The sequence below is a fragment of the Phalacrocorax carbo genome, chromosome 26 (genome assembly GCF_963921805.1).
Source record: "Phalacrocorax carbo chromosome 26, bPhaCar2.1, whole genome shotgun sequence".
Classification (NCBI taxonomy): Eukaryota; Metazoa; Chordata; class Aves; order Suliformes; family Phalacrocoracidae; genus Phalacrocorax; species Phalacrocorax carbo.
Genome location: NC_087538.1, coordinates 670,172 through 684,923, shown reverse-complemented (window position 1 = coordinate 684,923; position 14,752 = coordinate 670,172). Strand labels below are relative to the sequence as shown.

The 14,752-nt window shown below is 55.4% G+C and overlaps 1 protein-coding gene across 3 annotated transcripts in view; it reads left to right on the top strand.

Moving 5' to 3' along the window:
• LOC135317686 (cadherin-related family member 5-like) overlaps nt 1-12,560 on the top strand; it is a 116,134-nt gene extending 103,574 nt beyond the window's left edge. Inside the window, exons 1-7 of one of the 3 annotated variants that reach the window (XM_064474112.1) lie at nt 2,788-3,075; nt 7,113-7,241; nt 8,934-9,005; nt 9,369-9,470; nt 10,519-10,626; nt 11,264-11,408; nt 12,046-12,560. In XM_064474112.1, coding sequence (XP_064330182.1) covers nt 7,121-7,241; nt 8,934-9,005; nt 9,369-9,470; nt 10,519-10,626; nt 11,264-11,408; nt 12,046-12,448 — 951 coding nt within the window. In that variant the 5' untranslated portion in view covers nt 2,788-3,075; nt 7,113-7,120 and the 3' untranslated portion in view covers nt 12,449-12,560. Of the gene's footprint in view, nt 1-2,732; nt 3,076-7,112; nt 7,242-8,933; nt 9,006-9,368; nt 9,471-10,518; nt 10,627-11,263; nt 11,409-12,045 lie in introns of those variants that run through there. The other 2 variants (XM_064474111.1, XM_064474113.1) reach the window with 2 other exon arrangements.
• The last annotated feature ends 2,192 nt before the right edge of the window (nt 12,561-14,752 follow it).

Genomic DNA, 14,752 nt, shown 5'->3' with positions numbered 1-14,752 from the left:
GGAAGCCCTTTACAGCAGGACATCAAAGGGCTATTGAGACGCTCCTGCCTGAAGGACTTCAAGGTTTGCAGCTTTCCCTTGGGCGGGAGGTTTTGAGGTTTCCCCATTATTAACCTCTGGTGCGGCACACTGCCGTGGGGCTGGGGAGCACAGAGCCGATTAAGCGCAGACTTGCTGATGCCACGTTGTCACCGCGGTGGCCACCGTAAGAGAGCCCCGGCTGTAGTGCTGTGCAGCAGAAGCTACATCCCTGGGCTGTGTCTCAGCCGCTTTCTTACTATACAAATATCTGTGTACGTAGAGTAGTCAAGCCTGCGCAACACAGCTGCATTTCTTTGAGGACTGCTGTGCCATAAGCCACATCTTAGCCCCAAAGTTCTCCTTCCCCCTCAAGCGCGGAGCGTGCACTGCCCTTCATGCAGGGATGCTCTCACTGCCAATGTGTGTGTTCTCCTTTTCCCCTTTATAACCGTTCCCTTCCCGGAGCTTTCTATTTGCTGACGCCCTTAATATCCAGAGCTGTCAGGGATGAGAACCAAAGCCCTGCCGGCAGCTCAGGGAGGGTGAGCGGCTGCCCTTTTCCAAGCAAGCGGCTGAAATACAGCACGGTCAGCGGCGCTCTCAGTGTCCAGGCCTGTCACTGTCACGCTCCCACAGCACCTCCGTCTGCCCAGACCCCGCCGGGGGCTCAGCCACCGAGAGCAGCTGTCCTGGGAAGAGACTGGGGGGGCCTCGCAGGCCCTGGGGGCGTTGGCATGGCCCAGGCCCCTCTCTCCCTTCATCCCCTCTCCACGTAGGAGTGACATTTGATATCCAACGCTATGCTCAGGAAACTGAACTGTAAATCCGACAGCACCCCCTGCACAAACGCTGGTTTAAAGCCGGTCTGAAGGCACCTACGATGCCGAAATGCCATCAGATTCTTTGTTATGCGCTGACTTCTTTTCCTTACCCTCCTACAGAGCTTATCAGTTTACTGCTTGCCCCTCTTTGGGCTGTTTACCTGGTGAGCTTGTTAAAAAAAAAGGAAAAAAGGTGCTCTTTCTCTGCAGCCGAGCTGAGTGTCCAGGTGCCCCTTTCCAACCTGCTCCCAGCTCAGGCTGCCAAGTGCCGTGGGTATGATTTAGATCCCTGGATGTGTGAAGAAGGGCGCTTAGTCCTGTGGTGAACGTGGTATTTGTGGTGTGCTTACCCCTAAAGCATCTGCCCCTTGGCTTGAAGGACCAGGAGGTTTCTGTAATACCAAAAGCAGAAAACCCTGTGAGATTGAGCTGAGTAAAGCCTTTAGTAAACTTAGTAGTTAAAATGTGACTCCTTCTGCAAGGCGATACCTCCCATGAAATACGGCGTTTTCAGGCCCCCAGGATTCTTTATGGCTACCCTGCAAGGCTACTGATGGAAACATTTTTGTATTTTTAATGCTTACATTTGCACCAGAATAAAAATTTGCATGAGGCGAAGAGATAAGCAATCCATTCTTCTGTCCTAACCTGCTCCAGCTCCTTCGCTCAGTGGCCGAAGAGCAGCTTGAAGCCAATGCCACATGCTGAGGAATCCAGAGCTGCTGTAACTGCGTTGGTTTCATAGTCAAATTGTAATCTATGGCTCTGCTTCAGCTGCAAAGTGAGGGTCACCTCTCCGTGTCTGATTCCCGTCAGGGATCAGCTCGGGCCTCCTAGGTTTGGATCACAGGACTAGGTTCCGACCGCTCTGGTTTGAATGACTTTTTGCTTGATAATGATGCAGTCACGGCACCCCAGTGCCTGTGTGCTGGAATGGGATCCTCCGTGATCCATCTTGCACCAGCCCAGAAATGGTTCTGCCTTAGGGGCATAAGCAGGCTTATGGCCGCTGACCCGGCTGGGCTGAGGGCAGGTGTCGAGGGCTAATTCTTCTCTATTAAACTGGGGTACAGGATGAATAAACCATTGAGTGTCAGAAGTGAGCTTCTGTCACTCAAATGAGCCTGAAGACCATCAGGCCCAAGAACGACACCTCCAACACGCCCCACGTTCCTCCCTGGGGAGACTCGTGAGCCTGAACCTTTCTTTGCGTCATTAGCCTATGGTGAAACAAAATTCTCCAGCCCGTGGCAGGGTTCCCTGTCGTCACTGGTGGAACAAACTGCCGCAGCTGGTAGGTAGAGTGAAGAAAGAGGGATTTCAGCTTTCGTGCTCAGTCTTTGGTGCTGCTGCCCGGAGAGTAACTCCAGCAGGGAGCTAGCGGTGGGTTCATTTATTTTAGCTGTTCCAACCTGCGCCTGCTGTCCGGCCTTCCCCCTTGTCTCCTTCAGCCCATGGAGGCTGCCTTTGGGCCACCCAGAGCCACCTGAGCCATCGGGTTTATCCCCATTCCTGCTCCTTGTATCCCCTCCGTGCTGGGTCCCACGGGGGTTGTGGACAGACTCACAGAAATCAAGAAACGGAGATCCAGAGGCTGAACCGTGCCCTTTTCAGCACACGCTCCTCGCTGCCAGATCAGCCCCCCGTGCACCCCTGGGTGTTGGGGTGACCCCCCCAGAGGTCTGTGCTGGTTGTTGTGACGCACCTGGCGGGGGGGCTGTGTTTTGGTCGCTGCAGGTTCGAAGCCACCCTTGCAGGTCAGCCAGAGCCCTGACTGTAGTGTGCCCGGCTGCCTGGCCGCAGTACGGCCTGCCTGGCTGCAGGCAAGGCTTCCCCCGGGCAAGGGGGAGCTCTGGGCACGTGGAAGCGTCAGCAGGGCAAATAGAAGATCTGTTGATTTTTGAAATGCCCTTTCGTCCTCTGACGCCTGCTCTGATTTACTCATTTCCATTTCTTTCTCCCGTTGCAGAATACTTGAGGAACGAGAGCGCCTTTCTGGGAGAGCTGGTGTTTGGGAGCGCAGACACCATTGAACTTTCCTGTGACAGCCACGGCTCTTCTGTGCCTGTTTTCTGGTTTAAAGACGGTATCGGGATTGCACCTCCCAGCAGAGCTCGTACTGGGCAGAAGCTGTTGAAGATCATCAGTGTGTCATGCGATGGCTCGGGGCTGCACAGCTGCAAGGCGAGGCATTCCGACCAGGTCCTGGGAAACTTTACAGCCAGAGGTACAGGTGCGTGCAGAAATACAGCGCGCTCGGGACTGGTATTTTCCTTTTGTTTTTTAAATTTTGCCCCTCCACGCGCTCAGTACAGCTGGTGCTTTGCGGGGTTCATCCGTACTGGGCAGGCCTCTGCCTCCCTGGTGACTCCTGGCAGTGATTAGACCGACAGAACCAACCAGCCGAAGCTTGCTTGCGTGTCCACGGCCGATGTTAAAGCGTGACGGTGAGACTGAGAGAGCCTGAGAGACGGTGCTGGTCAGATTAAACCCCAACCGCCCCCTAACACTCAGCTAGAGGCAGTGCTACGTGGGCCTTTGAAGTCTTTTGTGAGTGGGTGAGCTGTGGCTCAGGGAGGTTGAGCGAGTGACTTTTTCTGCTCTGTGTGACAAATCAGTGGCAAAATTGCATGTAAAAGCTGGAGGTTCCTGAAAGGTATTTCCCTGTTGTAGGCGATGAATGTCTTCCCTCCATCCTGGTTATCAGAAATTGCTAGTTTGTTTTGGCGGCAGCTTCTCTGTAAGCTGTGTCCGTCTCAAATATGTGCTTCATCAGAGGGGCTTATTGGGATTCCTACGTTGCAAAGACGCGCGGTGTCAGCAAAGCACGTGCTGTCGTTTGCTTGGCCATACTGTCCGTGATGAGGCCAGCGGGACAGACCAGCTCCAGGCTGTGCGAGGCTGGATCAGTACCCAGGGAGTGTCAGAAGCATCTGTTGTCCCCAGGTAGCTAACCACTGCCACTGAGATCATCCCCGTGATCTCAGGCTGCTGCATGGGTAGAAGGATCCACATGGCTGTGAGCAGATGGAAAGCCTCCTGATGGCACAGATTCAAAGCCTGATTTTTCAGAACAAGGAACCCGTTGTGGATCTAAGCTTTTAAATTCTCTCCTTTGCTTTTGCGCTGTTGGCGTTTTTCAGGCATCCCCGAACAGTAGGTCCTTGCCTCCAAAAGCTGAGTTCCCTGAAAAAGTAAGGGGCTCTCTCTGAAAACCGAACGCAGAGGTGTTTGTGATTGTAAATCCCATGCACTCCATAAAGGGCTTTCTCTTGTGTGTCAGAAGATTTGTGTGAGTGAGGGAATCAAACCAAAAATAATAAATCAAAGCTTGTTTCAGCAAGAGTTTTGGAGAGAGAGAGTTTTGGAGGAAGAATGGTGACAAGCCCCTGCTGGTGGGGTGGTGTTTTACTGGTGTGGAGGAGAGGATACTTCAGTTGGTGGGAGCGAGTCCCCAAACCCCGGGGCCTGTCGCGTGGGCTGCCAACGTTTCCGCAGCTCCCCTCGTCGGGCGGCTGTTTGCAAGGGGTGTGTTTGAGCACTGGGGGTTCAGCAGCCGCCGGGCCCTGGCCCTGGGCAGCCTGCTCTGGGGGACCCTGCCTGCGCAGGGGCTGGACCAGCTGCCCCCAGGGATTCCGGAAGGCCTTTCTCTCCCTTGTGACTCCGTGACTCTGGAACTGGTGCTGCGAGGGGCCGGCGCTGTGGGAGCGCTGGGAACGTTGTCTTCCCTGGGCTCTGCCTCTGTCGGGACGGCTGCGTGTGCGCTCTGCCCTGAGACACTCGGCGCCTGCGCCCGCCTGTCCAGGTACGCCAAGCAGTGTGCAACAGAGCACACTTTCAGGAGTGACCTGAGGAGCTTTTGCTAGCTTGGCCGCGTTGGAGAGGGACTGCAGCTCCTGCATGCAGGAATAGTCGTGTTGGAGAATAACCATGGGAGTCCTAAGTTCCCAGGGTGAAGGAGAATGGTCATTTTGGCCGCTTGTGCCCAGCCCGCTGTGGGATAGGATCCAGCTGGGAGGCTGGATTCTGGTTTACTCCTGAGCATGGAGTAAGCCTGTGGCGATTTACACTAATCTGACTGCTGACAGAAATAGGAATGTGGTTGTAGTCAGTGTTTTCAAAGAGAGCAGAAACGCAGTTAGTGTTGGACCTGTCTCTTAAAGGAGAGGCTTCACGCCTTTAACCGGTCTCTCTCTCTTTTCCCACTGCTTTGATTTCCCAGTCATCCTTGGTTTAACTTAGCGGAATGATGCAAGTACATCATCCTGGTAACCAGATCAGTATATATATTGCTCATAATTTATTATAGGTTTTACCTCCCTGGTTCCATATTGCCAAGCAAATGCCTAGAAAAAAAATGTTTCAGATGCCCGTTGGCTCACTCGGGGAACCTGGGCGCGCCTGATGCGCCGGCAGTTTCACATGCTTTTGTCCGCTGCTAATAACGGCAGCACGACTAACTTTAAAGTCACCTGAAGGGTCCAGATGTCGGAGGGTTCCTTACCTGATGGTTCTTGCCAGTGGCACTGGTCGGAGAAGCACATCTGATGTGCGCTGTAGACAGGACTGCTCTGTGTCAGGGTGTGAGCTTTCCACCAGAGACGAAGGATTTCTGGCTTGGTGGGGAGTTTGGGGCGGTGAGTGGTTTGCTGTTAAACTCCGGTCTCCCCAGTTAGTTTAAGTCCTTAAAGCGTGACTTGCAGTTTGGCCACACAAAGTTCTGTGCTCTTGGCCTGTCGCGGGAGGCAGCGGCAAAGGCAGGGTGACTCGGGGCGGCTCACGGCAGGTGAGGAGGTTTCCTGACTGCTCTTAGCTGCCCTGCTGCAAGAGACTTGCTCACTCTTTTTCTTACAACCACCTTGCTACTAGTAGAACATATTCTATGAGTGATCATGAAGCACTTCCATCAAAACGTTGCCCTGTGCCTAGTGCGGGACCCTGACGGCCGCGTCCCGTGTGTCACGCGCTCGTGCGTTTCCTGCTGGCAGAAGGTACTGGAACATGTTCTCAAAGAGTTCCCGTGCCTGGGACTGGCAGTGCAGCCGATTCCACTGCCCGGCCTTCAGAGCATAACCTTTCTCCACAGCAGGCCCATCTGTATAACTTGTATTTCCTTGTCAGCGCTGCCCTTGAGTGCCCTTGTGTTGCTCCCCGAGCCCGGGCTTCAGAGCGAGCTGTGACCGCCTGTGCTGGGAGGGACACAGGTTCCCAGTGCGCGCTGGCAGGAGCGATCGTAGCCCTTTGTTTGCAGGAGAACACGTACGGCACAGACACCGCAACACGCCGTGTGAGCCCGTGTAAGCGCTGGCCGTACCGCTCCGTAGCACGGGGTGAGGGCTGGCTCTGACGCCTGCCTTGGCCAGCAGGTGGGACACCCAGGCACAGCGAGCTGCGTTTCATGTCTCCCTTTTGAGACGCCGTGAAGAAAGCAGTGCCATTTGACCGGGGTGATTAAATCTGCCTTGCCTTCGGGAGGTGTTTTCAGGAACCATTTCAGAACCTGCAAAACACAGCTACTTGAAGGAGTTTGTCTTTCCCCATGTCAGGAATATAGAAAGATTTATAAGACTTGAAGAGAAACCAGAGTGTATCTCTTATTAAGGCGCCTGTTTAACCTTGTAAATCACTTCAGCTTTTCAGTTTTTCCACATCAAAATCGCTCTTGATGTACGGAAACATGAACTATTTGTGGAGCACCTCCAGAAGTGTGGGAAGTGTCTGAAAGGCCTAGAAATGTGTGTGAAATCCTGCAGAGGAGTGATAAGGGCAGGCAATAAGAAGGAAAGGACTGGAATGAGGAATATGAGGCTCTAAGTATAGAAAAATCAGTGTTTCGAACTGTGGTGTTATGGTTACACTGTAAATGTAATGGACAATAAGGAATAAAGTATGAAATCAAGGAAAAGGACAAATGGAAACTTCTCCCTATTACTGAGAAGCTTTTGAAAAGATGATTTTTCTCAGATCACATCGTACTAACCTGTGTGAGTAGACTTGACTTCAGTGTCCTGGGATTTTTTCCCTGTTATTTCTCTTGTCAATACCCCTGCGTCCCCTTTTGTTGGTGATCTCGTAGGCATCAGAAAAGCAAAAGATTCTCCTTTTGCTCTGCTGTGAGATCCAAATCTGCCCTCAGTGCCATTTTTTTCAGGAGAAGATCTACAGGAGGTTGATGGGAGATTATTCACGGCAACCTGATGAAACTTCTGTCAGTCTCAGAAATGTCTCTGGCTCTCAGGAGTCTCTTTCTGCACGTTTTTCTTTATTTAGAGTGAAGAATGCGAGACCTCGCGGCTCAGGTAACGAGCCGCCTGCTGCAGTTTCCCGAGGTGACCATTCAGGCTCTTGGGGAAGATGAGACCACCCGAGGGTCTGTGCTGCGCGGGCAGTTCTGCAGAGGTGAGCCTTTTCCTTGAAATTGGGTCTTGCTGTGAAGTTGTTACTGCCTGGAGGTGACCTGAGGCACGGGGTCACAGCATCAGCTGTGTCAGGTTGGTGCTGCTCAGGTGCGTCAGGTTTTGAGAGAACAGAAAGGGTGAGCTATGGAAAAAACGATGATTTAAGTACTGTACTGTGACACATATCGGCCATCGGTGGCTCACCCTCCACGCTAATCTTTCAGTCTCTTGGACCAGTATGTTCCCGAAGCAGCCCTCGAGAAGACAGGCTGTGTTTTACTTAAATCAAAACTAATTGATGCTTAATTAGTGAATCAGTTTCTTAACCCAGAAAGCCAAAAGGATAAAGAACTCTCCCTAAGCATCCTTCTCATCTCAAAGACAGAGACAGGTGTTTTTGAAATATATTCACACAATATTTACATACTATAGACACAGCACAAAATGTGCTGCTTGCTTTTTTAAAATCCCAAAGTACTGACTTTGTTGCTTTCTTGGAAAATTGAATTTTCAAAAGGCTGGGTTGGCCAATAAATTAGGAAGAAGTAAAACCAAGGTCAAGGTTAACAGTATGGGCATGTAAAGAGAAAGAGGTTAAGCTGTGCGGCCTGTCAACGAAGGGGAGGAACACCTTTGGAAAACAGCTGAATTTGTGCTGGCTGAAGGCAGCGGATCCCATTAAGGCCCACGTGGAGTCTGACTCAGAAAGATCTTGTCGGAGCACGTCAGATGACACGGCGGGTGCCCAGGGCGTGGCCGTGGGGGCGTGGATGTGTTGTGAGGTCACAGACCCCGCTGTGCCACGCCGTGTTGTGCAGTGCTGTGCCGCAGGCACCGCTCCAGCAGTGCCAGCTGTGGCAGCAGCGGCAGCAGCATGGTGCAGGCGCGGGGGGCCGCGGCCCCCACCCACCTATTTATCCTGCTCCTGATGGCCCTGCAAGCCTGGCAGGTCGGGGCTGCTCCGTGGCGAGCGTGGGGATTAGGTAGGTGGGCAGGCAAGGTCCAGCCCCAACCCTGGCAGCGTGGCACAGCGCCCACGGCTGCTCGGGGTGACAGCGGGGCTGGGGTGGTGGTGGGGCAGGGCTGGGAGAGCAGCAGGGCCAGGCTCGGGCAGGTGAGTCGTGGGCAGGTCCACGGGCAGCTGGAGGCAGACGCTCCCCGGGGAGGCGCAGGGGTGCGTGGCCACTGCAGGGGCATTTTCCAGGTGAACGGTGGGGTCAGGAGCAGTGCCACGGGGTGAGAAGCTGCTGCTGGAGCTGGCCCTGTGCCGCCCTGCCCCAGGGCAGCCTTCCCCCAGCCTGCACGTTGGGGCCGGAGTGGCTCTGCAGAGGCCAGGCAATAGCCCGTGGGAGCGCTTCTCCTCCAGGCTGGTGACGGTCGTGCCGGGAGCCGTGGCTCTGCCGCTCCTGGCTGGGTCCTGGCTTTCAGCTTCAGGCACCTCTGTCCTTGGGAGATGCCCGCTTGGGAAGGTGGGAGCATTCCTGCTCTAGCCCTGCAGTGCTCTCCTTGGGTGAACCCAGGTCCCCATGGGACACAGAGCCCCAGCCCACAGCCCGGGGCACGATGCTCTTGAGGGGAAGGGAGGGACGAGTGCCATGGAGCAAGCCTGCGTTTGAACTGCATTCACTGCTGTTCAGAACTGAAGGAGTGCCTTAAAATAGTTCATGGGAGCTTCTCTGTCCTGTGTTTACAGACATGGCTGGAGGCGATGGATATCCAGCTTCCCGTCTGGGTTCCCGGGCTGACACGCTGGGATATCGCATGGGTACGTCGTCATGGCTTTTGACTTCCTTGGAGAGCTGCCAGCTCAGAGCCCAGATGTGAGCGAGACATCTCTTGCAGGCGTGACAATATAGGCCGTGTGTGCCACGTGGTTACACGATCCCCTCATACGTTCTCCTCTTCAGTTCTGACAGTGAATATCCCAATGTGTGATGGGAACTTCTTGTGGGGGTTTGGTTGCAGGTGTGGGTACAGGGAGGGCGTTTCCAGCTTCTGGGCTGCATCCCGCGCTGGAGCTCCCCTGGCATCGCAGGGGTGAGTAGTCAGTCTTGACTGGCTGCACAGACTAAGCACTCTGTTTCAGTATTTTATCAGAGAGAAATTTAACATGCTACTTTCTGTTAAGGTCCCCAAAGAGCGAAGTATGAAGCTGAAAGAGGCAAGTCTTCCCAGCGGTCATCAGAAGTCCTGAAGGAAATCCTGAAGGACCTGGACAAGGCAGCGCTTGGTGGGTATATATCACTCTTAAGCAGAAGACTTGGGAAGCTGAGGGTTTGATGCCTGTCTGGCCCGGCCGTAGCTACGCAGCAGGAAGGGATTGATCAGAGCCTCACTGCGGTGACTCTGTTTCACGCCTTGCAGGCGCTGGTGAGCCACAGAGTGGCCCAGAGCCTCTGCTGCCAGTTGTGGTTCAAGCTGAGCCCCAGGGAGAGCTGCTGCCCCAGTTACACCCCTAGCGGTCAGAGCTGGACTGGGCAGAGGTTGGTATCCAGCTGTCAGGGATGGGCAGCGCTCACGCCTTGAATGCGTGAGGGACTTGCCGAGGAGCTGATTCCTGACAAGCCGCGAGAGGGCCGGCACCCTGCCAGTCACCGGAGGGGAGAGTGCCCTTGGCCGGCAGAGAGGGTGCGCAGGCATCTTGGGGTGGCTGAGACCGGCAGGCTTTGCCTGCGCTGCAGGCAGCCCCTGGCCAGGATGGGAGCAGCCCCAGCTTCACAGCCGGTCCAGCCCCGCTGTTCTCCTTGATGGCCGAGGACTCTGAGTGACCCCCTGGAGTCAGGGACAGGTGGGAGCTGGGCGGGCAGCTTGAGGCGGGACGCCCACCTTGAAGGCAGCTAAAATGAGGGGCTGCGAATTCAGTCTCGCATGGTTTGGCTGTCTGTTTCCAGTTGTGTTTTAGATACCTGGGCTGTGGTTTTCCTCGTGTCTTGGGGGACTGTGGGCTCTTCACTGCCACCCGTGAAAGTGCCCAGAACATGGTTGCAAGAGCTTGCGGTTCAGCCCACCACGTGTGCCTGATAGCCTTACCGTGCGATGGAGTTGGCACGGTGGGACGTGCTTCTCAGAAGGGCTCTTTCCATGGCTGAACCTGCTACGGCATCTTCCTGCCCTCTCTGAAGGGAGTCATGTACCGTCGTCCTGCCCTTTGCCCGAAATGCACTCAGTGGAATGTGAACAAGATCGCATGCAATCCCCTAGCCTTTCAGCAGGTTGGGATTTGCTGTCTGTTTACATCTAATTATGCCTAATTAAACTGACCCGCTTTCTTTCTAAAGAGATGGACCGTGAGACTGCGGAGAATGAGGCGCTTCAGGAAGGAGGCAGTCACGCGGTGCCAGTCTCTGATGACAGAAGAGGGGCAATTCAGTCAGTGGAGGTGCCAGGTAATTGCTGTCCTTTGGTCATCCAGGGCCACAGGTCAAAATCTCTGCGTGTCTGCAGGCTCTTCCCCGAGTTCTCGCTACTGCACACCATGTCAGCAGCCAAACTCTTAGTAGAGAGCAAGTGTTCTAAAGAAGGCAGGAGCAGCTCTGAGAGGGTGACTCCCATCTCTGGGGTGTGAAGGTTATTGCCGTCAGTGTGCCAGAGACACACTCGCTCCTAACCCTCTGCTGATGGCCTCGTGAGTGTTCCCAAAGGGTCAGAGCGAGCCCCCAGGCAGCAGCTCTAGCAAGCCTTGCAAAGCGGAGGTGGGTGAGCACAAAGGAAAGTGTGTGCAGACGTGAAGGATCACCAAGAAGGGGGAGCAAACCCGTGACACTGGGAAAACTGGATTATGGCCATGCCAGAGCGTAAGCAAAGCTGCGAGGAGAAAGAGAGGCTCCAGAGTGTGTTGATTTGCAACGACCTTGGGAGCTTCCTTTGCTTCTCCTGAGGCCAAGGAAATGTCGCAGCCCCAGGATGTTCCGTGGCTCAGAGATGCTACCAAAGCGAGAATGAGCATCTCCTGGCAATGTCAGGCCTCCTGCGAGATGAGCAGTAGTGTGCAGGACACACTAACACACAGAATCCTTCCTCCAGGCGTGGATGGCACGAGAAACAGAAATGCTATGGATCCAAAAGCTTTCCAGAAGTACTGCATAGAAGGCTCCGTGGCGGTCGTGGGCTCCATATTGCTTGGGATGGTTTTCTGTTGTGTGATCCGCCTGTGGAGGAAGAGAAGGCGGTGAGTTGGTGGCGGGGGGCAGGTGCAGCCAAACTGCTGCGTTAGATGGCTGCTGTTAGCCACGAAGCATTTTGAGGTAGGGTATTCTGGCGTGCCGAGTTAGTTACTGGCCAAACAGGACTGAGGTTTCTGCTGTGAGATGTTTTAACTGTCCTCTCAACCCATGGGCCCTCTTTTCTGAAACGTGTCCTTACTGTTGCAAATATTAGTTAAAAGTGACCCTGCCTGGACAAGAGCAGACCCAGCAACAGACGTAGGCAGAGCAAAGTCAGGCAGGAAAACAAAGAGGGATGACGTTGCCGCAGAAAGTGAGAATTGCAGTAGCGACATCTCCCTGCCAGGGAACCCAGCAGCAGAAATCACCCTGTGAGGTGATGCTGTAATTTCCAGAGGTTCACCTTGGCCAGGGTATCCCAGCAAGCCAGGCTGTGGTGAGCAACCTTCCCAGCTCTCAGCTCATGGGAGCAGAGCCCCAGCCGAGGGGTGCCGGGTGCCCCGTTTTCTGCACAGAGCTCTCTGTGCCCACAGCTCCCACGTGCAGCCGGGTGCCCACATGCCATGGGGCGCGCAGCTCTGCCCCGCCACCCACCCAGCACCGCAGCCGTGGCGGGGCCTCAGCAGCCTCCTCTCTCCGCAGGCGCCTCGCCGCAGCTTCGAGAGCCCGGCCCGACACCAGCAGCTGCCCCTCACACCCGGACACCTGGACTGCCCACCCCAGCACCTCCAAGAGCTGGACCCAACACCAGCAGCCGTCACGTGTGCCTGGAAAAGCGGCCCACCAGCCATGGAGCACCGGCGGGGAACCAGCCTCCACCAGCCCGGACGGCCGCCCGGCCCGCCCGCCTCCGCCCCGGCCCAAATGGCTGTCCAACTCAGCCAGCCAGGTGTTGCGGGACCAGCCCAGCACCCTCCGGGCCCCGGAGAAACGGCAACCACCCCCTCGCCCCCCAAGCCCATTTCTCCAGCCCTCCTGCAAGGGCCTGGGGCAGTCCCGCCAGGATATGGATTTAGGGAGCGACGGTGAATGCGCGGGCCTATAGGGGAGTGACAACAAATACGATTTCCTTGGATGACAAGGTCACGGACCTAGTTGGCCAAGAGAAGCCAGCTGATGTGATCTTTCTGGATTTCAGTAAAGCTTTTGATACTGTCCCTCACAGTCTCCTCCTGGGCAAAATGTCCAGCACACAGCTGGATAAACGCGTAATGCGGTGGGTGAGCAATTGGCTGGGGCGTCGGGCTCAAAGGGTTCTCGTCAGTGGGGTTACATGGGGCTGGTGGCCAGTCACTAGCGGGGTTCCACAGGGATCCATCTTGGGGCCGGTACTCTTTAATCTCTTTGTAAATGACTTGGATGCAGGACTTGAAGGAACGCTAATTAAGTTTGCTGACGACAAACTTGGGAGGAGCTGTTGACACTCCCGAGGGCAGAGAGGCCCTTCAGAGGGATCTGGACAGACTGGAGAGCTGGGCAACCACCAACCATATGAAGTTCAACAAGGCCAAGTGCTGGGTTTTGCACGTGGGGCATGGCAAGCCTGGATGTACAGACAGCCTGGGGAATGAGAGGCCGGAGAGCAGCTCTGTGGGGAGGGACCCGGGGGTTCTGTCATGAGGCAGTCATGGCGCCAAGCCTGGCGATGTTCAAGAAGCACTTGGCCAACCCCCTCAGAGACGTGGTGTGAATTTGGGGTTGTCCTGTGCAGGGACAGGATGATCCCGGACTTGATGATCCTTGTGGGTCCCTTCCAACTCAGAACATTCTGTGTTTCTATGATTCTGTAACACACTCCTGAGCAACAGCTTCAGGGGTCAAGCGTAAATTTCAGCAGAATGGCACAGCAATAAATAGAGGTCAGTAGCACAATTGTGCGCGTTGTAACAGCAGCAAAACCAGGGATTCAGCAGTTTGGGGCCAAACTTCCTATCGGGGCAAGCAGGGGTGTGGATGCCCACGGTGTCAATAAACGACAGAGCGGCAGAAAGCTGCTATCAAGCCGTAACGGAGACAGCGTCTGTTCTGGTTCGGGCTGGGATGGAGTTAATTTTCTTCCTCGCAGCCCATACGGTGCCGAGTTTTGGATTTGTAACCAAAGCGGTGTTTCAGCCATTGCTGAACCTGCTTCCATGGCACGGAGGCCTACTCTGTTCACCCGCCGCCCTGCCACGGCCTGGCCTCCCCCCACCAGGCTTGGGGCGGCTGCACCCCGCTGGGGCCGGCAGTGCCGCAAGGTTTCGGGGGTGCTGCCTGGTGTGGGGAAAGGTGCCCGGTTTGGGGCTGTTTCTGCGTTTGGCGGTTCCTTGTGGGCTTGGGGGACTCTTGGCAGGTTTAAGGTGTGCCCCTGGGTCTGGGGGTGTTTGTGGGTTTGGAGGTCGCCGACAGGTTTTGGGGGGTGTGCCTGGGTCTGCTGGTTGCTGCCAATTTTGGGGGAAACTTGAGGATTTGGGGGCGTTGCTGTGTCAGGTGCCTGCTGCTAGGTCTGGTGGGTGCAGCCAGGTGTGGGGCGCCTCTGGATTTAGGGTTTGTTCCCGGACTGGGGCAATGCTACCAGGTGTAAGGGTTCTTTTGGGTTTGGCGGCTGCCGCTGGGCTGACAGCAGCCTCTGTTCCGGTGGACACAAGCCCTGTCCCTGCAGCAGCGCCAGCAGTGCGTCTCGTAAGGCGCTGGGCACTGCTGTGGTCACGCTGCGCTCTCTGGCTGGTTGTTTCGGCTACACGGCCGCACGGCTGGCCTCCCTTGAGAGGCGCTGGGGTGCCACCCTCAGGTGGATTTCACTTGCTGTGTTTGAGGGGAAACTGTGTCCCTCATGCTCAGAGTGCTTTAGGATAGCACACACCATGCCGGCTGCTCCGCCCTGGTAGTAACCAGTGTGTTTCTGTTGGTGGTTTCGTTGCGCCGTTCCTTCTTCTGAATCTCTGATGCGGATCGCTCGGGGCCATTGGTGGAGGCTGATTTTTGCACCGTGCCTGCTGTGTTGCTTGTCAGTGGTGCAGGAGGGGAGCCGGGCAGCGCTGCCCCACTGCTGCCCCACTGCTGCTTGCTGGGGTAGCCGTGGAGGAAAGAGGCTTGAGGAAGTCCCTTCCTAAGTCCAGCGGAAGCTGAAGAGGTTTTCTGCCAGTGGAGTTCCTGCTCTGGATGAGGTTGCTGCCAAGCACTGACTTTGTGCAGCCTGTGCTCCTGTTGACTTGCTGCTCTGTGTCACAACGGGGTTTGTCCGGCAACTGTCTGGTGAACAAGGCTTCCGTGGTGCTTCGCTGTGTGGATATTCCAAACCAGGAGAGGGGCGCAAGTTAACATTTTTGGGGTGAGTTAGCTTTTTAAGTTTTGGAGCTGACCGATCCAG